This window comes from Zonotrichia leucophrys, chromosome 2, assembly GCF_028769735.1.
Source record: "Zonotrichia leucophrys gambelii isolate GWCS_2022_RI chromosome 2, RI_Zleu_2.0, whole genome shotgun sequence".
NCBI classification, from domain to species: Eukaryota; Metazoa; Chordata; class Aves; order Passeriformes; family Passerellidae; genus Zonotrichia; species Zonotrichia leucophrys.
This window is the reverse complement of record NC_088171.1, coordinates 54,736,078-54,759,487: the sequence shown is the minus strand read 5'-3', so window position 1 is coordinate 54,759,487 and position 23,410 is coordinate 54,736,078. Positions and strand designations below refer to the sequence as shown.

The following is a 23,410-nucleotide window of genomic DNA, read 5'->3' as shown; positions in this document are numbered from 1 at the left end:
TCTTACTAAAGACTCCATTACCCTGTCAGAGTTGACAGACTATAATTTTGGTTTGCTTTCTGTACCACTTCTCCTTCAGGGGTAAGCAGAACTGCAGTTCAGAGTCTTAGATTGAATGCATTTATGAAATAGTGGACAAAGAGGGATGTCTGCATTAATTGTGTATATACAAAAATCATTCAAGTAACTTTTTTCAATTTATTTAGCATAATATTGACAGTGATAAACATTACTTTTCTTCAAATGCCTGCATTGTGTTATAGACTGTATCATGTAAAACACAGATTTTTTCCATATTTGGTAGAAAATGGTGCAGACAGTGTTGGAATATATATATAATTTTCCTAACTAATTTTTAATTAGTTGTTTTAACTAATTGTAAGCAGTGTCCACTTTTAGCCAACACCAATTAAGTTTCTTCACAGACCTACTTTGATCATTAAATCACTGAAACCTTGAGTTTGTTAAAACTAAGCCTGACTGTCTTCAATGAACAAAGCAAAGGAATTTGAAGATTGGGCATCTGGGATCTTAAATTTATGGCCCTTCAAGGACATTAGAGTAACCAGAAGATATGGAGGAGATTAAGGCCTGGAAAGTTGGAGAAAAAGATAAAAGAAGGAATTAAAGGATGTGGACCAGATTAGCATGAAGAGAAAGAAATAAATAACTAATAGGGAGTAGAATACTAATTAATGAAGAGAATTAGGTAAATTAAACCAATGAACATTAATGTATTTGTTTGCAAAAAATGCATAAATAAGCAAAAAAGTTTTGTATTGGGATCAGCATTGAGGCTGGAACTTTGTCAGGAACACATCTCTTGACCAAGAATAAAGTAATACCTTACCCTCTAACAATAAAAAAGACAGTGTTAGAGGGAATCTTGTTTACCACTACGATTTTTTAGTTTTTCAGTAACAAGACAAAATAAAGGTTAATAGAACAGTTTTAGACTTTACAGATTTGGATGTTTTAAAATGCAGATTCGAGGGAATTACTTTCCCATATTTAAAAGTCTGCAAAGAGGAGATACCATTCGCAAATTACTAAGTAGGCTTCATTTTTGCTTATAAAACCATCAGGTTTTTGTCTGTTACATCAGCTTCTGTACTAGCTATGGAATTACTTTCCTCCACAAGGTTTCAGTGTATAGCGAGGGGTTACTTTTTTTCTATGTTATCACCCAGAATTTCCAGTTTGGCTGTAGAGAGATTTTCTTCTGTAGTCTCTGTATCATTTGGCTTATCTTTCACTGCCCAGTCTTGCTGACCAGCACCAGAAAGGCTTTCTTTGAGACTGTCAGAATCTGTAGTTTGCTCCAGTTGTGGTCCAGGTTGTTCTGTGTCCGTATCTTGTGTTTCACTGTCAGCTTTCACCTTGGCAGCATTCCTGAAAACAGCTCTCATGACAACTGGGACTGACATGCAACTGAAGAACGAAATGACACATTAGTCACTACTACAGACATCATACAATGCTCTTTAAAGTACTTCTGTTTTTTAAACTGTGGCTGACACCTGAATGAAAACCAGCGTTAACTCCTTTCTGGTTTTGTCTTCTACAACCTGGTGTTACTTTGTAACCACAATACAAACTACATATGCTGTACCAGAAATATATGTTGACACACTGAAATTTAGTGCTGAGTCTTTGAAGTTAGGTGTGCACAGAAGGTTTGACTGAAATAGTGGGAGGTCTTTCAGTCTGGTCAATCTGGTCAACAAAAAAAGTCATAAGGGTACTTCTAGTGAAAACCAAAACTAAGAATTTTGAAATATATTAATTCTTCTTGAGTTTTGTAATTGTAACCTTCATGTTTTGTGTAACACAGGTACAGAAGGTATCTTTTCTAAAACACCGTCTATACTGGAGGAGTTTTTTTCCCACTCTTAACCTGGTTCCAAAAATAGTACCTTGTTTAGATTCAGGTTCAAAATCCAACCTGCATTGGTTTTGTTGTCATCAAACAGATAATAGATGTATACTAGCTTATGCCAAATCACTTAGTGCTCTTAGACTGTTCTGAATCAGTTTGTCTAGCCTATGTTCATGTATCACAACAACTCACTCTTTTGGAATTTGTTCAGAAAACAAGCCAGAGTCAGTGTTGTAGACATGCCAAATACAACTCACTTTCTGAAGAGAAGCACTGATTGCTGTTAGGAAGATGTGTAAAAAGACCTTTCCATGCTATTTTAAGTTACACTAGTCATGAGACTGTTATCAGCTAGTCTTCAGAAAAGCATCTTCATAAAAAGTTGAACTCTTTACTCAATAGTCTTTCCTTGCTTCCACATGCTTTCTACTAGAAATGCTTCATCACTGTTAATGTTTAAAATTTTTGAAAGAGATAATTAAGACACTGAAATAACTTATTCCCATCATTGTATTACACTAAAGTGAAGTTTTCCAGTTGCTGAGTTCATGGCATTATGAATGCACATGATATTTCCATTTGATGGACATCTGTTAGGAAATAAAAAAACTTACCGTTTCACAGCTCTTGCTACAAAGTCATCAGTAGAATTTAGAGTTGGATCTTGAGGATTTAAATGAAGGTGACATTGGACTTCTCTAGAGCTTATAACATCAATTACCACTAAGGAGTAACAGAACAAGAAAAATCTTTGGTTTGAAATACTTACAAACATCAAAAAACATCCTTTAATTTTGATGCTTGAAGAGATGGTAAGACTGAAGACAGTGGAAAGAGGTTTGCAGCAATATATTTGCATGACTTGCTTTTCCTTAATATACTTAAATCGGAAATAGTGGAAATTACAATTTATTAATTAAATGCTGGCCAAGACAAAACAGGACCTTAATATTTGCATTTACTTTCTGTATTATTCTGAGTACAAAACACCTTCGAGTAAGCAGTTTATACACAAGTGCATGCACTTGGTGTTTTTCCTGGGCTGAACGGAGTTGAGTGGCCCTTAGACTGTTTGTAACTGAGAAATGTAGTGCAAGAGCCTAGGTAGAACCAAGTCCCCTGTCAGCTCAGTAAAGAGGACAGTAGCAATTATTCCACACATACCACAGGCTAAATTCTCTTTCACAGGATGAAGGAAAAAGACAGAAAAGCTGGTGTTCTTGTGTGGTACCACTTCAAAGTAAAGCAGTTCTGAATCATCTAAAAATAAAAATACTGTTTAGTGATATCCACCATTGAAGCTGGGTTCTTTTTGGCTGAATTACATGCCAGAATTTTAAAAATACTGATACAATAGTCTAATTTTTCATGACTTGACAACTTCATTTATGTACATAAAATGAGCATAGAATTTTTTTAAAAATCAATACAGTGTTAAGAATTTTTTATCATTTGCTGTTCTTGACAAGTAATGACAGTTTTGGGAAGGGGTAGTAAAATCTGTCAACACCCAATTTAGAAACTAGTTTGTCTCTAATACTGTGCCATCACTTCCAGCCACACAATTTACCTTCATTTATATGCTTCTCAGAGACACAGCTGCTAATAAGAGTGTTATATGCCACTTGATGTCGAAGAATCTCTATTACACCAGGCACACACTTTGGATGGCTAAATGGGATTTTACTGACCAAGGCTCCTGCTAAAACTGATTTTTCTGAGCCCTTGTTTATGAAGTAACAGTGCTTTGGATGATCTGGAAGAGACTAAGCAACAAATAATGGTGATGTTTCAAGGACTGAAAACAAGAAAGTAAAGCTTGATGTTATCAGGCAATTGTACAATCTACAACAAAAATATTTTTGAAAGATACATTTCTAGCATGTCCATGGTACCTATGCATTTCTAGTAGAATCCTTAGTGGAAGCTAAATGAGATCCACTCTCCCTCCTAAACACATCCAAATTAGGCAAATATACCCAGAGCCAAGTGGTCAGGAGTTCAAGTGTCATCAGTTCTTCCAAATACTTTTCAGAGCCCTATAGGCTATAAAAATGTTAGTGGACAAAATAATAATATCAGTAATGCTGCTTGACAGTTGCACAAACAGGACAGCAGTTTTGCTATCTCTTCTGGACATCAGATGTTGTTCCAACCTTCATCACTACTACTTTTTCTTTGGAGAGATATGTTTGGCTGGAATATCTCCTGAATGATTCACTTGAAGATGAGGAGGAAATAGTAAGAAAAATTTACCACCTGTCCATGTTAAGAGTGATTCTATGACAAAATTAGAAATTGAGTATGGTATTACCTACTTCAGGATGCCAAATGGAATGTCCCCTTAAGAACAGGGCAGGGCAGTTAATGAGGAGGACCTACATTAACAAAGGCTGAAGAGCTTTTCCTTGTGTGTTCATGGATCAAACATATTTTCCCTACACCCATTTCACAGTTAGAATGCAATTTAGTAATTCTAAATATAAAATCTTAAAACTCAGAAGTAAAACCTCCCACCAAGTACAAATATTTTAGGGAATTGTTGAAAAGTTACAGTGCCTTTCATGTGCATCTAATAGAACTGAAAGATTAATTCCATCGTACAGAAGAGAAGAGCTATACCAAACAATATTTTAACATGGTGCAAATTTACTGCTACCTTCTGTACCACCACCTCAAGGTCCAAGAACTAAGCAGACTATGAGCTCTACAAACACTGCTAGTAGAACAGAAAAAAAGTACCCTCTTCTTCTGCTGCCATGAGTTGCAAAATTAATGTTTCCTAGCAAATAAAAAAGTAGATCTTTGAAGCTTGTTGTGTTGTTGCCCTGTACATAAATCTGGCAGAAAGCATCTTAGCCACAACTTTCTGTTCTGAAACTTTACATCCAATGCAGCCTAAGCAACTGTATTTCAATAATGCAGTTATGGAAAGGAAAGCTTTCTTCAAACAACCTTGTCTCTAGATAGCAGTTGGCTTCACTGTTGTAACACTTTATATTTTTCTTCCTGCTAGTCCCTTTAAGAGGAATCAATAGTCCCACTGTTATCTAATTAAGAAACCCCTTTTGTTAAAACAGTGTGACATGCAGAATGATAAAGATTTTCAAAAATCTAGGTAAGTACCTTCTTGGGACTTGCTCCTCACACCAGTCAACAAGTTCCCTTCTTTTTAAGGCATTAATGATAAAGTTCTGAGCAATTTTTAGAAGAGTAAATATTTGGGTTACACACAGACAAATTAGTGTGACTTCAGCAGCCAAGCACACAGTGTTTTATTAATGAGGATGAGAAGCTCACTTACATGAAAGGCTCTAATACTGCTTCGTAAATTGAGCTATTTCCTAAAGAGCACTTTTGTTGGGATTCTGGGAAACCTACATTGCTTGCTTATGGGGAAATGGTAATTCAGTATATATATCTTGCACAACAGCACAGTGTGTATCAGATGCACACTATACTTACCACAAAGAAACAAGATTTATTTGTAGACAAGTCTTCACTGCATTTTTCTTTAAGAGTAGACTGAACAATTAGCTCATACAGTGGAGCTAGCTTCAAGCCAGAAATCTGAATTCCTGAAACCAGGTCATTATTTGTAATTAGGTTAAGACAGTAGGTTATGAAAGCTACTATTAAAAACTAAACCAAATATTTTGAAAAGACAAAAATACTGATTTGCTTTCTTATTCCCAATTTTTGCTATTGGGAATTTGAGGTACAGTGTTTAACTTTGCCTTTGTCACATCTTTCTTAGAATTTTTGTGTTTTGCAATGATTGTTACACTTGGACTGGTAGAACAGAACATGTTCTGCCCAAGAAGCAACTTCTTCTTGCAACTTTAACATGGGGAAGCAAAAAGCAAACAAGCAATGCATAGTCACGGAAGTACTTAGTCTTAAAAAGCAATTATAACATGCCTGTGAGCTTCTGTATCTTTTCAATACTGGATGAAGACATTGGAACAGGCTGATGAAACTTCAGAACAAAATGAGCTGGCAAATCCATGCTGAGTTCATCAGTCAGTTGCAAAAAAGCAGGGTTGCTAGGAAAAAATTGTCAGAATGAAAGGTTATTTACAGAAATTGCCATAACAAGGACTCTAAATGCAAGGCCACTGTTAGGCCCTAGCAGTTTATTATGTTCCATACATTTTCTAATTTGAGAAGTGTTTTGCTTTATAAATGCAACTTTATTAGTTTAAAACATGGTTAATGTGAAAACTGACAGAAAGGAAAAGTGAGACACAAAAACTGAGTGGTGTTTTTTACAAATTATTTTAAAGTATTTTAGTTCAAAAAGTTACTTCAGACTTCCCCTCCAGACAGCACTGAGGCAGAGAGAGATGAGGTGTCAGTACCCATATTGGGATGACAAACTATTATGTGTCTTTTAGGTGTAATATCTTTCAGCATATGCTTTCTTTACTATGAATCTATGAAGGACTTGCTTGTTGAATACTAGGAAGTTCAGTAATACTATTCCAGTGTCTCTTTCTGGCCTCAAATCTATGAATAAATTCATAGTTCAATGCAACTGACACAGTTAAATATGAACACAATACCTTCAAAGTCCATTTGGGAAAACCATAAAAGCCACAGATTATAGATGGTGTAGCTGTGGAGCACAAAGCCATAAATAAAACAGAACTTCTGTTTCAGCAGAGGCTAAATATAAGTTATGTGGAAGTCAGTGCCAGGGATGTGTAAATCCATTGCTGTATTGACAAGTGTCCAGAGCCTCACCTGTCCTCTCCAGCTTGAGGATCTATAATTAATGGAGAAAGAGGCAGTTTGTGCAGTGTATCTGTGCCTTCAACAGTTACAACTGTTTTTGTTCCACATACCTGGGAACCTTAGGGATAAAGAGAATGGCATTATTTTCCTTAATTTAGTGTATATTTATCCTATGCATACAAAATACACAATGGTAAGGACTTGGAAGGTCAAGTCAAACTGACAACCACAGTGGTGTGGGCAGTGAAGAGAAGCCTACATTGACCACACCCAAAAGGCCAAAGTTGCCCAAAGATGATAGCAGCATTAGCTGAATCAACAACCAAGACATGGAAAGTAATTTCCTGATGGACATTAAGTCCATCAGGGCTTAAATGCATCACATAAATTGTTCTACTAAACTAGAATTTTAAATTTTAATTCTGAGCTTTCATTAATTAACTTTGCTTAATGAAACAAGTAGTATTGAAAAACTCTTGTTAGCTATTTCTGCAGAAACAGCAGAATAGCTGAAATAGCTTTACCATTATTTAGTTCTGCTTCCAAAACTTGATAGGGAGAAATGTAAAATTCAATGTTCATTGGGGTTCCTGAGGAATAAAAAAATAATGGTTACTACACAGGTCAGTAGAGGAAATACATTGGGTGCCTTGCCATAAAGGTGAAAAAACCAACACTGTAGATGGGCAGAGGGGATTCCTTCTAAGACTACATCTCTACTTACAATATCTGTTCAATATATGTTCTGTACATCTGTATGTTATCTGAGAATACAGGCACAGTAAATCCCTACAGCAGATTTTATTAATAGTAGAGGATCTTTCCTGTACACAAAGATCAACTCAGTAGTGTGCTTTGATTACAATTCTTTAAATTCAGAAATGGGAAAAGAGGGGAAAAAAAAGCGAGGGGGGAGAAAAAGAAAATGGGGAGGAAAAAAAGGGGAAAAAAAGGAAAAAAATCACCTCCAGTTCTTGGCACCAGGTGTCCTACTTTTCCATGAAGTACTTCAGTAACTCTGTTTAGATCCTGTGTTCTATTTCAAAACACACCTTAATTAGTGTTTCCTGCATTACAGTGCTAGCTAGGCTAATGTAATTTCTAATTTGTATCCTTAATCAAAAGAAGACAATGTTTTCTTGGAAGTAGATTGTATGCCCAGCTTTCAAAAGACCACAACTCCACACATGCATTACTTCTGGGACTTGGGCTTCCCCTTTCCCTGTATCTGAGCTCTTTCATGTTGCACTTTGGTGCGCTATTTACCAGAAATAAAGGGGGTCAAACTAATTCTTTGGTTGAGCAAAGAATGAAGAAACAGCCTGGTTAACTAACTTGGACAGAACCACTCTCTGACTTCAAGTGTGTTCACATAGCTAAATATATACAGCCATACATTTACATAGCTGTGTACTAACTCTGCAGAGATGGGACAAATAATCTGTTTAACTGTTTATAAATAAATAATATTTACTGAGATATCTGTGACCAGTGGGGATATAGTACATTAGTTCATAGTGTTATTATGCTTCATAAGGGAAAACTGCAAAAATAATCTAAGAGGGTGTTTCAAGTTACAGGAGGCCATACTTGCCAAGGTATGTGTGTATGTAACTTAATAGGCAAGGTATCAGAGAAGATATATCAAAAATCCAGAAGGAAAGCACTGCCCTCAACTCTTATTTATTGAAAACAATGAAAATCCTTGTACAATTACCAGAAGGTTTAGGAAACTGTTCCCTATCTATCTGTAATCCTACTCTATGAAAGAACAAATGAGAAAAGGAAGGAGAAAAGCTGGCATCCACTCCTCCTGTTCTAAAACCTGAGGACAAAATAAGATACCCAAACAGCAGAGCCCCAAGAAGTCTATTTTACTTCTGTCACAGGGAGATCTAAACACGACTGCTGACTTTCAGGCACACTGTTTGCTCCCAGTGGTTGGTCATGTGCATACACCCTCAAGCTTTGTAACCAACCAGTTTCCCAGGAAGTCCCTGAGATTAAGCACAGGAGTTCAACAGATTAACTAGTTTGCTTGTCTGGGGTTGACAAAGGCTTCGGGCTTCCCAGCGAGAGAAAACTCATTAGCCTTCCACATCCTGCTTTATAATTAGATCAGTTAACTTGTTTTTTAGTGAAATGAAGGGGTGTGGGTAGAGGCAAAGGGACAAAGACATAGACTGTAAGTTACCTGTCAAGAAGTGACATTGAATAAAGGTCTTTTTCAAGGGCCTGCAAAGCAAGATATCCCTTAGCTTTCATTTCGCTGGGAGAGAAAAAGACAATTTATTACTTTTGTAAGTAAACGAAAGTTAGGCTATGAATTTCAAAAGTTTTTGAGTAAAAAATAACTGCAACCTGTTTCCTGGAATTTGATACATATTTGACAGGTCTTCTAGAATTTTGCCAAAGGCATCATAGTTCTTCATCCTAAAAAAAATGAAATAATGACTATCACTAGTAAATGAGATAGAACATAACTCTTTTATACACAACTTAATAGAAAAGGCACCATTTCAGAGTGACAGTGGCCCCCTCCTTATCAGATCAAGCAGCAGTACTGATTTAAATTTTCTTAGAAGATACCAGAAAATGTGAATCTTTGATTTTGTTGCAAGCACTGTAATTATAGCTGAAACTGGCACTGAAGTAGGCACTACTGAAAGCAATAATTGTACATGAAACACAAATATGACAGCTTATCAGCTGCAAAACATTTTTCCTGATATTCCAATAAAGCTAATCATGTAGTACTACCTCCCTAAGACCTTGCATGCATACATTGATCTTAAAATATCAAAATTGTATTAATGCTGCAATTCACAGCACCATGTGAGAGAGACAGACCTTAAATATAACTGATAGATACATCAATCAAAAAAAAAGGAAAAAAAAAAAGGGGGCAAGTGTCTTGGTTTGTAAATGAATGGTTCAGACTGCTCAAACCCCAGAACTGCTGTGGATTCCAACGTGGTGAGGCAGCGTGGAGCAGTGTTCAGACTCACCCACCTGTGCTTAAGTAGATTTTATGTGAATTTTATAAGCCTTACTAGACTTCGGTGTGCAGTCACACAGACAGCTGTGTGACTGCAGTGTGGAAGATGTGACCCATCTTTCCTATGCAGATGTGGCAGTAGTGTGGATCGGCAGAGACAAAATAGGCCTCCCTGAACTTTTACACTGGGACAAACTCTTTCAAACCTGGAACCTAAACAAGTCACTCAGCTCTTCTCTGTCTCTTTCCAGCTGGACTAGTGTGGAAGCAGGGAAAAAGGAGGGAAGCAGGCATGTGTGGTACAGAAACAGACACAGTACTAGCCTATGCATTAGCTGGCTGGTTCTTAAAATCTTAATTTTATAGTTACTTTGAGACTGATGGGAAACATTACACATATAACAAACTGCCTTACAACCAAATAACATACTACACCAAGAGGTGTAGAAGGGATACCTGTGCTTTGTAACAAATCTTAACAAAGCCAGGAAGGCAGAAAAGCAGCACCCACAGTACCAATGGTAACTATATACCAGTGATCAAGAGCCAGACTGCTGGCATTAACATCACTGGAAGTCAAAAGCCTAGGAAAATATAAGTTCAAGTTTTAAGTCATAGCTGTTTACACTCATAGAGCTAATATAACTTCATTTCTGAGGAAAAAAGGGGGCTGAAAAAACTGATGATGAGTAATACAAAAGATTAAACACTTTCCTGGTTTGAGAGGAAGTGAGTGGGATGCTGTGGTCAAACCAATAGATGCTCAGATTTGAATACTGGCACCTGATGTGGCCACTGAGGACATGGATACGCCTCTGAGAACACAGGGGTTAAAAGCAGGGAACTCCCAGGAAAACTTTTTCTCTCATAGAAGCACTGACATTGCAGCAGCATCAAACCATGACAGGTTCCATCCATGAAAGAGGTCATAGCTCCGCTGCCTGGCTGCGGGCTGGGTGGGGGAGAGGAAGCCGTGCGGCCGGGTGAGGGGTAAGGTGAGCCAGGGCCCTGAGGCTGGAAGAGTGGAGGAGCACCGAGAGGCATCGGGCAGCCGCCCACCCACCAGGAGAGAGAGAGAGCTGGTGTCTGTTCTTGTGCCACCTTGAAATTTGGTAACACGGCCAGCCAAGAAGGAGAAGGGGGGGTGTGGCAAGAAGGTGCCCAGCAGGGCAGCCATGGGAGTTCTGGACAGGCAGAGCCTGAGATTTTTAACCCTTTTCTTGGATGATGGAAACCTTACAAATGCTAATCCTCCTGGAGCTGAATGAGAAGAGAGATAGAGATAAGAGGAAATGGGCCACGAGAGAAGTAGAGAAGAATTCCAGGTGGCAGGAGATGATGGAGTGGCCTTTGGCTGGACTTTTCTTGTATAGCCATGGACAGAACCATTTTTCCTGTGACACAGAGACTGCATTTAGGGGGAGGCAATGGCTTGGAGCCAAGAGAGTGCAGTGATGTTATGTGAAGGAGTGCGTGAACAGAGACAATGGGTGAGGAGGGTGGTGGTGCCCTCCGTCTTCAGGGAAGAAGAAGATCTCTGTGTTCGAGACCCCTTGGCCCCAGGTGGTGAATTTGGGAGGAACAGGTGTCCCAAAAGTGAGAGACTGTGCTTTTTTTGGAACTGGGCAAAGCACCCTTAAAAGGGGAACCCTAGAAGCAGCTCTGGTCCATGTGCAGTGGTGAGAGCACTGGACATGGAAGGAAGATGTCATCATGGCAAATGATCTCCAGGTGGTGCCACGTGTGACAGGAAACACAAGAGGTCTCAACAAGAGGTCTCAACTGTGCTTCCAGGGGAAGCCTATGGCACAAGAGGGACTCCTCACTTCTTGATGAACTGAGAATTGATTATCTAAAGGGTGGTGATGGACTGAGAGTTGATGATCTGAGGGATGGATGTATTGGGAATTTGGTGGGGGGAGGAGGAATGCTTTTGGAAGGTTTTCATCCTTTCTGTGTGTTTCTTTTTACATATAGTTATAGGTCAATAAAGTTTTCTCTTCTTTACTCCTAAGTTGGAGCCTGCTTTGCTCTATTCCTGGTCACATATCACAGTAGACACCAGGGAGAATGTATTTTCATGGGGGCACTGGCATTGCGCCAGTGTCAAACTGTGACAAACACTAAAGGTGAATGATTATTCTTTCTCTTTTTACCTTCCCTATCTACTATTCGGCCACAGGATTTAAGAATCCAATTTCCTAAATATACTCGTTATTATTAAAATCTGTAACCTTGATCATATTCACTGAAGAACCTGTAAAATGGACTTTTAAAGTGGTGGCCTGACCTGGAACAGCAACTATTAAAACATGGTAATAATAAATATATATATATATAGTGCCCTAATGCTACATGAGAAATTTAGGGTCACATCTCCCCCTGTGTATTTGCAAAGAAACTCAGGCCATGTGGTACCACCTTGCTTTCATTGCTTTGAGAGAAGCCTGAAGGACATGCAGTTAAAGTATTTGCATAAGGACAATACGAGGGCTATTTAGTATTTGATGGAAGGAGGAGAGGAAAAGTAATGCCTAGTTTGTATGTGTAAATCTGCCAGTTCTGAATTGTCATCATCAGTCCATTACCAAAACTGTGAGTCCAAGTAGCTCTATAATTCTTAAAATCAAGACAGAGGCCAGTATTCCAAAGCTGTGTTTGACTGGCAGCTAGAGCCAACACCTTGGGGATTACTCTTTACCCTTGCTCCATTGAAGCAGATGCATTTGATGGAATGACTTGAGAAATAAATAATGCCTGGAGTATCTTTACAAAATTATATTTGCTGCAGTTTTAGCCTTGAATTTACAAATTCAAAGCAGATAATAATAGTTACAAAGACAACCATCTTCCATTATGGAGGATTGGAACCAACTTCCCACAAAAAATGTAATCCAAAACAGTGTCAGTTCTATTGTCTTCTGGATTGTTATGTTATTGTACCCTGATCCTCTTTCCTTTTTCCTTTTTTTTTTTTTTCCCTCTTCAGTTTTTACCCTGGAATGGTTCTAACATGAGGAATTCCTTTCCATTCAACATGAAACCCTATATGTGATTCTTTACCTTAGAAGCTGGACCAAATCATCACAAACCTACAGGAATAAGAGACAGGAGTTTCATATTTCTTGCAATTTGTGTCACATCTTCTATAAGCACTTCATTAGTAATTATAAGCTTGATGCCCATTACTTTTAAGTAGCTGTATGGTTAGCATAAAAAATATCCCCAACACTCAAAATCAAGACTAACAGTGCAATAGTTAAAAAAATATTACTATAATAGTTGGAAGAACAAAGGCTCTGTGAAAGAGGATAAAATTAACAGAAATATTTTGTTGATAACTCTTTCAGAAAAAAATGCATCTTGGCCAGTTTTTCTTTTATTGGTTGTGCTAGAATTCTCTGAATGTGCATTTTCATTCTAATGATATTGTCCAGCACTCACTGATCAACAGACCTGTGCAGGTTAAATGAACAAACTGAAATTTCAGGGCTGACTTAAACTAAAAATAATGGACAAAAATTAACTCCAAAGTAATAACTGTAATAATGTAATCATTTGGATACTTAGTGACAAAAAACAGAGTTTATGTCCCCCAACTCCCCCACAACAGCTTGTTGTTATATCTTGGACCTGAAGGGCTGTCTGTAATTCTGTAACAACTGCAGAACATGATATGTGAACTTCAGGGTGATATTCTGTGAATGATTTAATAGAAATTTTGCTAGAAAAACATCCCCACTAGTGGAAATACATATACTCCTAAAGAAGGCAGAATAGGAAAATATTTTAAGCCCCTGTTATTTACTGTATACTGGTTACATCAAAGCATGAAAATAAAAATATTTATGCATGATACCACAAAATTCTTGGAAGGTGAGTCTGTCAGCTGACTTTTACTATAATACTTAGCACTAGAGTATTTAGTTTCTGTAACTGAGTTGTAAGTTTAGGTGAGAGATTCAGATGCCTAAAGAGGTAGCTAGTGTCATGAACAGGCTTGCATGTGTGACAAGACCAAAAGGAAGTCAAAACCTTTCTGACATGACAGCTGGAAGCCAGGTGGGAGACTACAGGGTCATGAGAGACAGAGAAAATAAATTTTACCACAGGAGCTTCTTCAAAGTGAGCCAACTTTACATCCATCACATCTCCATCCTCCTCCAGCTGAATTTCTACATAAAACATCATTGATGTTATGTAGCAGGTTGTCCCACTGGGGCTAACATGAACAGTAAGTCTGAGAAGGATGAGAAAAAAAAAAAAAAGCTTGTATATATAAAAATTCTGTCACTTAAAAAAGGAAATAAGTATAGTTCACTTGGTCATGGGAAGAGACACCAGGGATGCTTCAAAAATAACTCTTCCTTGGCTCAGCTTCTGAAAACTATCCAACCAGGCATGTATTTGTGCTCTGCTCTTTGCATTATCATGTTGGTCAGCTCAAAACTATTAACCTTGGTCTGTAGCTTTGGGATGTAGGCATTTATACCCTCTCTTTACCCAAAAACCTTCTCCACAAAGAGGTAATCAAAATAGGCAAATACACTCCTTTAGAACACTGAGCTAAAAAATAACATTGTTGACAAGCCATCCAGATAGTATTCCTCTCTGGACTTGAGGCCATGCCTGCTCATTTGCATTTATTCATAAACAAACTTACCCTTTTTGTCTGGATAAGTATTCCTCTCTGGACTTGAGGCCATGCCTGCTCATTTGCATTTATTCATAAACAAACTTACCCTTTTTGTCTGGATAAACGTTCCAACACGTTCATCACAGAAAACATGGATTGAGCTGCAAAAACCAGAAAGGCAATTTAATCAAACTGCAATGATCAAGGAGTAGAACCAGTATTTTCTTGTTTTAAAGAACAGGTAAGAGGAAAACAGTACCTCTTGAATGACTTGTTATTAATGACAACTAATGACCAATAAATTCTGTGCTGTGTAGCAAATATTCTCAGGCTTTAAGATTACTATAGCCTGAAGGCTTAGCCCAAAGATGAGTTGCAAGTCTCTTGTCTCTTATCCACCTCTGTGTTTGTACTTTTGACCTCTTTGTGAAGAACATCAGTAGAGAAGGATTGGTAGATTCCATACAATATTTTTAAAAATGTACTTTGAGTTATCCAACAGCTCATTACCATTTAGTGTCTTCTGTATCTTCTCCATGCATGAAAGCAACAGACCATCTGGAGCTTTACTGATGGGCTTTCGCAGTGCGTTATCCTAGCACATTTGTGAAAACAAGAGACAAAGAAAGATTCCTTAAATTACTAGCTAAGAGACAGAGCACACAGATGCCCCATACAACAAACCTCTGATTATTTGTTTTTGTCAAACACAGAAGTTACCTACGATTGGAGCTATCTCTGAAATGGCTGCACTGAATGGATTTGTCAAGGTATTATTGTGCAGTAATTACATACCAGATGCCTTGGAGCAAGGAATGGCTTTCCATTCCCCTGTCTTTTGAGCTGATCACTAGATCTGTCAGCTAATTGCATTGTGGAGCTAGAGATAAACTAAGAAAATACTTGTGTTTTTATTTTAGAAAAAATCTGCCTGAGTGAATAGAAGAGATCAGTAAGTGCCACAGAAGTACTTGGTTAGATTAGAATACAAGTTTCAGCTTGTGAAGCCATTCACTTCAGTGGCAAGCAAACTCTCCCAGGTAGTCTTCAAGCTCTTGCCTGAAAACTTCTCAAATTCCACATTTCAATTTACAAAGAACACTCACTGCTGAAGAGTTTTCACTTTGTTCAAATTCAGGACATTGTTTTCAGAGTAAGGCTTGAGTTAAGCATTAATAAAAAAAAGTGTGGAAACAAATGGGAATTTTTATACTGAGCTCACAGCAGTTGTGCTAATCTGCTCTTTACAACAATCATTCTTAAATCAGCTACTGGAAGGGCAGGAAGCATGGAATGGTATATTACAGCAGCAGAAAGTCTAGATAGCAGATATCAGACCAGTTTCTAAAATACAGTATTTCCTCCTAGTCCTATAGGCAATAAATTCTCTTTACATACTATGAATATGGTAATGATAGTGAATGTAACCTCAACTGGTAGACAATCAATACTAACTCCTGAATAGTTAAAACAATGTTAAAACAATGTTAAAACAAGTTAAAACATTGCAATAAACAACCCCCTAAAGTGTTAAAATCAGACAGGAAACTTTATAACCCATTGTCCTAAGAAAAATGGGTAGCCAGGCTATACGAGGCACCAGGTTTTTCTGGGGATTATCTTTTGGTTGGTTTTGGATTGCATGGGGTTTTTTGGTTGGTTGGTTTTCCTTGTTTTTGAAAGTCAAGCAATTTTTTAACTACCTTGGAAACATACTCTTATACCACATATCCTTCTCTCACCTAATCTGTGATCCTTACCATGCAAAAATAAACAAGTCTCAGAGTTTCAGTCCATGGCCTTTGTTGGTATTTTAAACGCAACTGTTCCATTAAAGCATTTGTAGAAATAGCTTTTACAACACCTGAAAAACATGCCAAAATGTTCTAAATATAATGGCAACCAGAAATGCTGGAGGAGGACAAATGTAAAACCTTGCTAAGATCATAGATGGTATGCTTCAAAGAAGGAATAAAAAAAATGTTTTACTTGAATTTTGCACATACAAACATCTAATTTGTGTAAGACTTTGACAGAAAAAGAGCAGAGAGAGATTTGTATAGCAAGTATTCTCAATATTAAATACAGATATGCAGCCAAATCTTCAGTTTGTTAAACCATTAGGCTTTCTTTACCTATGCACAATTTCTGATGTATATTCTTTATAAATACCAAGGCTTTGCCACAGACTTGAGATTTCCAGATACACCCACCTAGAGCTCATTAAAGCTCACTTTAATTAGAGATAAAAAATTGGAGACAATTTTTTATGATGAGGGTGTTAAGACATTGGAACAAGTTGCTCAAAGAAGTGGTGCGTGCCCCCTCCCTGCAAACATTCAGGGTCAGGTTGGACAGGGCTTTGAACAACCTGATCTAGTTGAAGATGTCCCTGCTTATTGCAGGAGGGTTGGAGTAGATGGTCTTTAAGGGTCCCTTCCAACCCAAATTATCCTGCACTTTTACAGAGGATAATCTCAATGAAGTGGTGAAACTTTTTTGTTTGTTTGTTTTTGGGGATGGCAAGGAATGAGAATGGGGCTGGGAGAAGGAATATATTCAGTCCATCATCTATCTCCCTATAAATATTTTTTCTGGCCTAACACAGAATCTAGAATCCAGAATCCAGAATCCAGCTTTACCTCCATCCGGAGAGAAACAGGAGTGAATTTCCTAATACATCAGTCTGAGACAGGCAGGAAGACTCCAAAGTTATTAATAAGAAGAAACTGAGTCCTGCAAGATGCCACCCACTTCGCTCTGCCCCAGAACCAGAAGAAATATTACCAAGGGCTTCTTTGACTTAGTGGGCACAACAGCTGCAGAGATCTGGCCCCTTTGAGCCAGAGGCACTACAGGGGGAAAGACAGATGGAGAGGGATGGCCTTTTGCATACACCAAGGAGGGATAGTGAGAAGGGACTGGCAGCTTCTTCCTCCTTCAGAGAGGATGACAGAGCAGCAACCACAGTTCCCTATAAATCAGGCCACTTCAGCCAGCTGGAGGAAGAGGGAGAGTGGACCCCAACCAGCTCTTGCAAGCACACTTGCTGGGAACATGCCCCCACTCGCCCATGCCTTCATGCTGAAAGAAGGGCTGCAACCCACCCTGTATCTCCACTCACACTGCAAGAAACCAAGGCTTCTATTTGTAGCAGCTGCAACACAGCACCCATAGCTGCTGTGCAAGGCAAAAGTCTTGCTCCTTCAAAAAACTGGTCCCCAGGGATTTGTGTTTGAATTTGGGGCTTGATAAGCACAGCAACATCACCTCTGCTACTTTTTACAAGAGGTACCCTTTTAGCCATGTTCTTCCACATCTACAGCATAATGTCTATCTCCATCTTTTCAGAAGGTGTAGTATTCTCAGAGGCTGAATTTAACTGGGGGACAAAAGCAGGGGGAGGTATGATAGTAAAAATCACTCAGCAAAACAGGAAAGCACTCCAAAAGGGGGAGTTTGGCTTGCTTTACAATGTACAAATACAATGTTTTCATTGCATTTCTACAAAAATGTGTATATTTTGTGGCCATTCCAGGTTGCAGTCTGCTTGTGCATAGGAATCAGTGCACAATGGTGGTGTGAGGTTCAAGGGTTAACCCTGGACCTTTGAACAGGCACTAGCTCGAAATGTGGTTACTTGGGAATGTCCAGGTCTACAGCAAGAAGAGCATATCTCGTACATAACCCCTGGGTGGCACTGTTTCAGGATACCTTACAGCAAACCTGCTTCCAGCTATTATCCGTCATGCTGCAGTACTGGAAATCGTCTCATACCACATAAAATAGAGTATTTTTGACTTGAATGTAGGAACCTGAGTAGAAACTACATAGTTCATTGGCCTCAATAAGATTACAGAAAAAAACTAAGCATGGGCCTAGGAATTCCAGGAGAAGTATATGTCAAAAAGTGGTATTTGTCTCCAGACAGGTGTCAAGCATACTAATTAGAGAAAGTCAATGCAGCTGAGTGAGTTAAATATATTTGCACTTCAGCTTTTACAAAGGAGGTGAAATGTGATGAAGTAAATTGATAATGTAATTCCACACTTGCGGTAAATCACACTTCTGTAAAATTATTCATTTGGTGTATGGTCTTAAATACTAATTTACTTTTTAACCTGACATTAGCAGTCAACACAGGTATCATCATAGCTATAATAATGAGCTTTACCTGTTAATTGGTGCATGAATTTAAAAACATATTTTCAGCATTTCTAGGGAGTCATTTTAGCTTAGGTTTGTTTGAACAACCTATTGAAATGTTTTCTGCTGAGCAAGAACATGTAGGTTGCCTCAGTCCAGATCACAGGAATGGGTATATGCAAATATGACATACCACAGCTTGGTACTGCTTAATACTTTTGTGGCATTTTTCATAAATGTTTGTCCAGAGCTCTTTGGAGTCTCTGTGACCTTGATACTAACTCCAGTGGTTTGATCATGTCCTGAATAAGCAGAAAAGTAAATTATTTGCTGATTATCTTGAAGAGAACACTTCGAAAATAACAGAAGGAAACATGCCACAGCTTACGTGATCTGCATAATAGCTGCTCTGCAAATAAACAGAGGACTTCAAGTTTAGTTAGTCACAGTACAGTATGGCCGATAAGCCTAAAATACACTTTAACTTTTAAACAAAAAAAGCCATTTCCATTGTGCTCAAATGTATGTATTTAGGTAAACGAATTTGTACCATTTTTCCAGGATAGAAACAGTGCCAAATTTTCATAACAAGACAAATATTCCAAGACAATTATTAGTCCTCACATAAAATTGCAGGACTGGAAAAAATCACATATGAGAAACAGAAGCTTAAGTATTGTCAGAAAGTTCCTCACAACAAGGTGCTGTTCCAGTATTCAGAACTGTTGTATTGAATTACTGCACTCGAGAGAAGAGTTAAGAGTGATGAATAATTAAAAATGGTCTAATTATAGCTTCTCGGGCATATTAAATACACAAACATTTAACTGGGTCAGTTTCTGAAATAAAAAAAAAAAACAACCAACAACTGGACACGCATTATCATGAGTATAGAAAATAATTGGAATTACTGCATGAATCCTACATGCCCACCTGCCCCGGATTACTCTCTCTGACCGTTCATCAAAAACTGCTGCTGGAAGAATCTTTCATGTGCACAGTTACTTAATAAGTTTTCCCCAGATTAAATCCTCTTTTGCTCTCAAATAATTGCAGGTTATCTTATTCCCTTTTAAAGAGTAAAACAGGTATGCTTCTTCAGGTACCTTTTGAGAAATTAATTATTATTACTACTTGGTTGATTTTTGTCATGGTTGTCTGCATCTTGCTAAATTCCTGATTCTGTAATATGCTTCACAATGCATGGCCTGGGCACATTGTGATTCATATGAAAATGGCATTTTGTAATTTCATAGTTCTAACATTTCTGATAATTTTTCCATTTCACTGAATGTTAATTTTTCTGAGAAAGAACCAACATATTGCTCATTCATATCCTTGCATTAAATAAATTATTTTTTTCAGTGAAGATACTCTAGATTTATTATAAAACATAAGCAACTTTGGCTTACTTTTTATATAATGGATGCATTTTAGTGACATCATTTCAGAAAATACTCCAGTATTCCATAATCAGTGCATTATTGGTGGGGTTTTTGTTTCTAGTTTCTTTTGGCACACTGGGAGTTGCTTTTTTTCTATTATTCCTATATCCAGTCTTGATTCTTTTTCATTTAAAGCATAAAATCAAAATAAATCACCAGCAATATATCTTCATGGGCCTGCATCCAGCACTTTATTGGAATTGCATCTTTCCAGAAGCCCTCAGCTGAACTGCTGACCAGAGCAAACAGCAGCTACGTAACAGCCCACAGTAAGTCTAAATACAGAATTGGGGCCTTGGGTACTCAGTGAAAACCACTGGTTGCAGTTAGAACTACATGATGTGTAAGAGATGTTGCTGTAATTATGAGGTCAGAGCTAAAACTGTGTTCTTTCACAAAGTGCCATGGGATTTTAGAGTGATCAGCAGTGACAGCTATAAAACAGGCATGTAACGGGAACATGAATCAGTGTTTACAAAAAATGATGAGCATTCAAACAATTCCTTTATCTATCCTAGGTGCTCTTCCATCTAAGGCAGGATTGAAGTGTTGCTTAGCTTTTATGACCTATAGTTTAGTCTGATATGGTCTATAGTTTATGGCTTTACAACCCATAAAAACTACAGTATGCTTTGCCATCTTTCATTCAGTCTCTACATCCTCTCCTCAGTTACACAGTGTGAATATTTAGCTCCTGAGAGTAACATCAGAATGTTAGTGGCTGCATTTTATTTCACTACAGCCATATAGACTGAGCCAGTTTTACTTGACAACACTGAATAGCACTTCTGGCACTTAGTCTGAGACACTTAACATTGGCAGGATTTGACTGTTTCCTGCTTCTTCACTGAAAGTGATTAAAATTCTTCAAAGCTGTATAGACAAACATCAGATAAATAGGTTCATAGCAAATTACTGTGGATATAGAAACATACTGACACAGACAGGGCATATCTTTTCCTCATAGTCAAGATATGGCTAACATTTGATTTGTACTTGACATTAGCACTATAATCTCCAAGTAGTTATTGTATAAATCTTTTTCCAATGGCCCTAGATCCATGTAACCACAATTTAAATAACCTCATGAAAGAACATGTGAGGGCTGCCTTCACATGTGTGCATTTGCTCTTTTCAAGGTTTCATAGGACACCATGATTGCAATTCATAAATGAACATTTTTGCTTTTTCTATATCTCTTATATTCTCAAGAGTCTTGTTTGTGATCATTTTTATAACTAAAATCAGGTGTTGCACCATCATTCATGTTCTTTACTGACATCAGTCAGCATTAAATCAATGGAACTAATCACTTGAGAGCTGCCACAGCTCCCCCTGAAGAGAGAGATAAAATGAATGTAGCTGGCACATAATCTGCACAAAATGGCAAAATTAGTAATACCCATACTATGCTGAAGGTCTACATTGAAAAGGCTACTGGTAGAAGATGATGATGGAGGAGGAGGGAAGGAGAAGTGGGAGCTAAGAATTAGTTGAGGAGCTGAAAATAGTGATGAGCACTGGGGAGATCACTGAGGTAGAGAAGAGGTGTAGTACAGAAAGACAATAATTCTACTTAAAGGAGCCTTCCGCCAGTATGCCTCAAAGCTAACCACACAGGAGCCAGCTTATTATCTTGTTTTTCCATACTGGGATGCAGAGAGATGGGGAGAGGAAGTGACTCCTGAAACCCTGGCCACAGAACTAGAAACCAGACTGCAATTTACCTGACTCTATTCTAGCACATCCTGTAGCACACAGAAGAAAGAAGGAAACTAGCAATGAAAGAAAGGGACTAGAAAATCACCAGAAAAAGGCATGAAAAGAAACATGATATAAGTATGAAGCCATATAAAGTATGAAAACCAGAATTAATAGAAAAAGGATATGAATAGCAGAAAATACATAGGAAGGAAAATACTAAATAATTATATAGAAAACAGCAAAATCTGAAAAATATACAAAATTTTGTGTTATTTTAATAACAGAAAAGTGAGATGAGTTTAGGTCTACTTTAAGCTATTTTAAACCAATATTAGTTTGGAGATGATTGTTCAGCTTAAGGGTTCTGATTGAATGTACACAAGGATATGGATTATATAACATGCAGACTAAAAAAGAAACAGTGCTCAGTGGCAAATACTGATTTCAATAAAATAGCATGTGGGAAGGACTCATTTTTCAGGAAAGGCAATACCATAAAGGAGCTCAATCCCAACAAATGCCAATTGAAGATATTACAGTGGTGCCATGGAGACAGGAACTCCATATAAAGTACACATTTTACATCATTCTATATTGTGACACTGTTTTTCATATCTTACGTTTTAAAACTGAAACTAACTATGAAGGCTTGTTATAAAAACATGCAATACACATTCAATTATACATTTTAATGCTTTTATATTTTTAGACACTTGCTAATTCCTTAATTACCTTCTTAAAAATGTTTAGTCCATTCTTATGTATTATGAACCAACTTTGCTGTAACCCTCAACTCTCAGATTTCCAGATTCCTAGTCACCTACTAGAATGATATAATTTGTCTTAGCTCTGTTGAATGACAAGATGAATGACTGCAAACTCATCATTACTCATTAATTCCTTGTTATTCAAGTCACTTAACCTCACTTTCTCTATAGAGATGATGTATTAGGGGATGAACCTTTTGAAATTGTTAAGGAAGCTGTAAGTGTTAAGAACCATGACTAGCTCAGATTGAGTACTGAGAATATTGTCATTTGGACAGATAATAGAGCTAAGGAAATACAAGAATCTTATTGCCCAAAATCTTATTACAGTCATACCACTATGGTTTTTTTAGGGTGTATATATTTGTTTACAAGTGTAGGGATACACATGTGACAAGTTTGGAGTCAGCCACAGATGATGTGAAGCTTCTGGAAAGCTGATAGATTATGTCCTTGCACTGGTCAAGGAACAAATGTCCACAAAATGTCCACAAAGCCTCTGTGTGTGTTGATTTGTTGCATTCAGAATCTGTACTGCATTACATATTTATTTATCTGCGCACATCACAAAAACATTCCCCAGGCTGTATATGCTGAAAAAAGCATAAAGAAAGGTTGTGCCTTTCTGAAAATTTTGTATAATTTTCAGAGCTTGACCTGTAATTGTAAAAGACAGATGAAAGCTGGGATGGGAAATGGAGGGACTGGCCAAGATCAGAGCTAATTAGCGGCACTGTGAGGGTACGCTGTAGTTTAACCCCAGCTGGCAAGTAAGTATCTTGCAGCCCCTCGCTCACTCCCCTGCAGTAGGGTGGGGGGATGGCAGAGAGAACCAGAAGGTGAGAAGGCTCCAGGGCTGAGATAAAGACAGTTTAATAGGGAAAGCAAGAGCCACGCGCTGCGAGCGAAGGAAAACAAGGAATTAATTCACCACTTCCCATGGGCAGGCAGGGGTTCAGCCACCTCCAGAACAGCAGAGCTCCACCATGTGTTACTTGGGAAGAGAAATGCCATCACTCCAAATATCCCCACTCTTCCTTCTTCTTCTCCCACTTTTTATGGCTGAGCATGACACTATAAGGTATGGGTCATATTGCA

At 37.9% G+C, this 23,410-nt stretch overlaps 1 protein-coding gene across 2 annotated transcripts; it reads right to left on the bottom strand.

The window, feature by feature from the left end:
- On the bottom strand, positions 1 to 23,385 carry LOC135444010 (mediator of RNA polymerase II transcription subunit 1-like). Of its 2 annotated transcripts, XM_064705044.1 has the most exons (17): positions 23,276 to 23,385; positions 16,011 to 16,114; positions 14,761 to 14,845; positions 14,357 to 14,411; positions 13,722 to 13,854; positions 12,678 to 12,706; positions 8,978 to 9,049; positions 8,811 to 8,885; positions 7,582 to 7,652; positions 7,141 to 7,206; positions 6,626 to 6,734; positions 5,801 to 5,925; positions 5,345 to 5,457; positions 3,450 to 3,645; positions 3,044 to 3,139; positions 2,494 to 2,602; positions 1 to 1,431 (listed from the first exon to the last, which is right to left on the bottom strand). In XM_064705044.1, the coding sequence occupies exons 1-17, from the start codon at positions 23,298 to 23,300 to the stop codon at positions 1,164 to 1,166; spliced, it is 1,731 nt and encodes a 576-aa protein (XP_064561114.1). In that variant the 5' UTR covers positions 23,301 to 23,385; the 3' UTR covers positions 1 to 1,163. The 2 variants fall into 2 exon arrangements, with proteins under 2 accessions (XP_064561114.1, XP_064561115.1); XM_064705045.1 differs by lacking the exons at positions 13,722 to 13,854; positions 23,276 to 23,385 and having other exon boundaries at positions 16,011 to 16,112.
- Positions 23,386 to 23,410: the final 25 nt, after the last annotated feature.

What these genes read in the sequence shown, in the direction of transcription:
- LOC135444010 (XM_064705044.1), bottom strand. Translation starts at nt 23,300, where the DNA reads ATGGTGGAGCTCTGCTGTTCTGGAG. An exon ending in CGTTTATCCAGACAAAAAGG is followed by an intron (nt 13,855 to 14,356) that starts GTAAGTTTGTTT and finishes CATCCTTCTCAG; the next exon opens with ACTTACTGTTCATGTTAGCC. An exon ending in ATAAATCTTGTTTCTTTGTG is followed by an intron (nt 3,646 to 5,344) that starts GTAAGTATAGTG and finishes TTTGTTGCTTAG; the next exon opens with TCTCTTCCAGATCATCCAAA.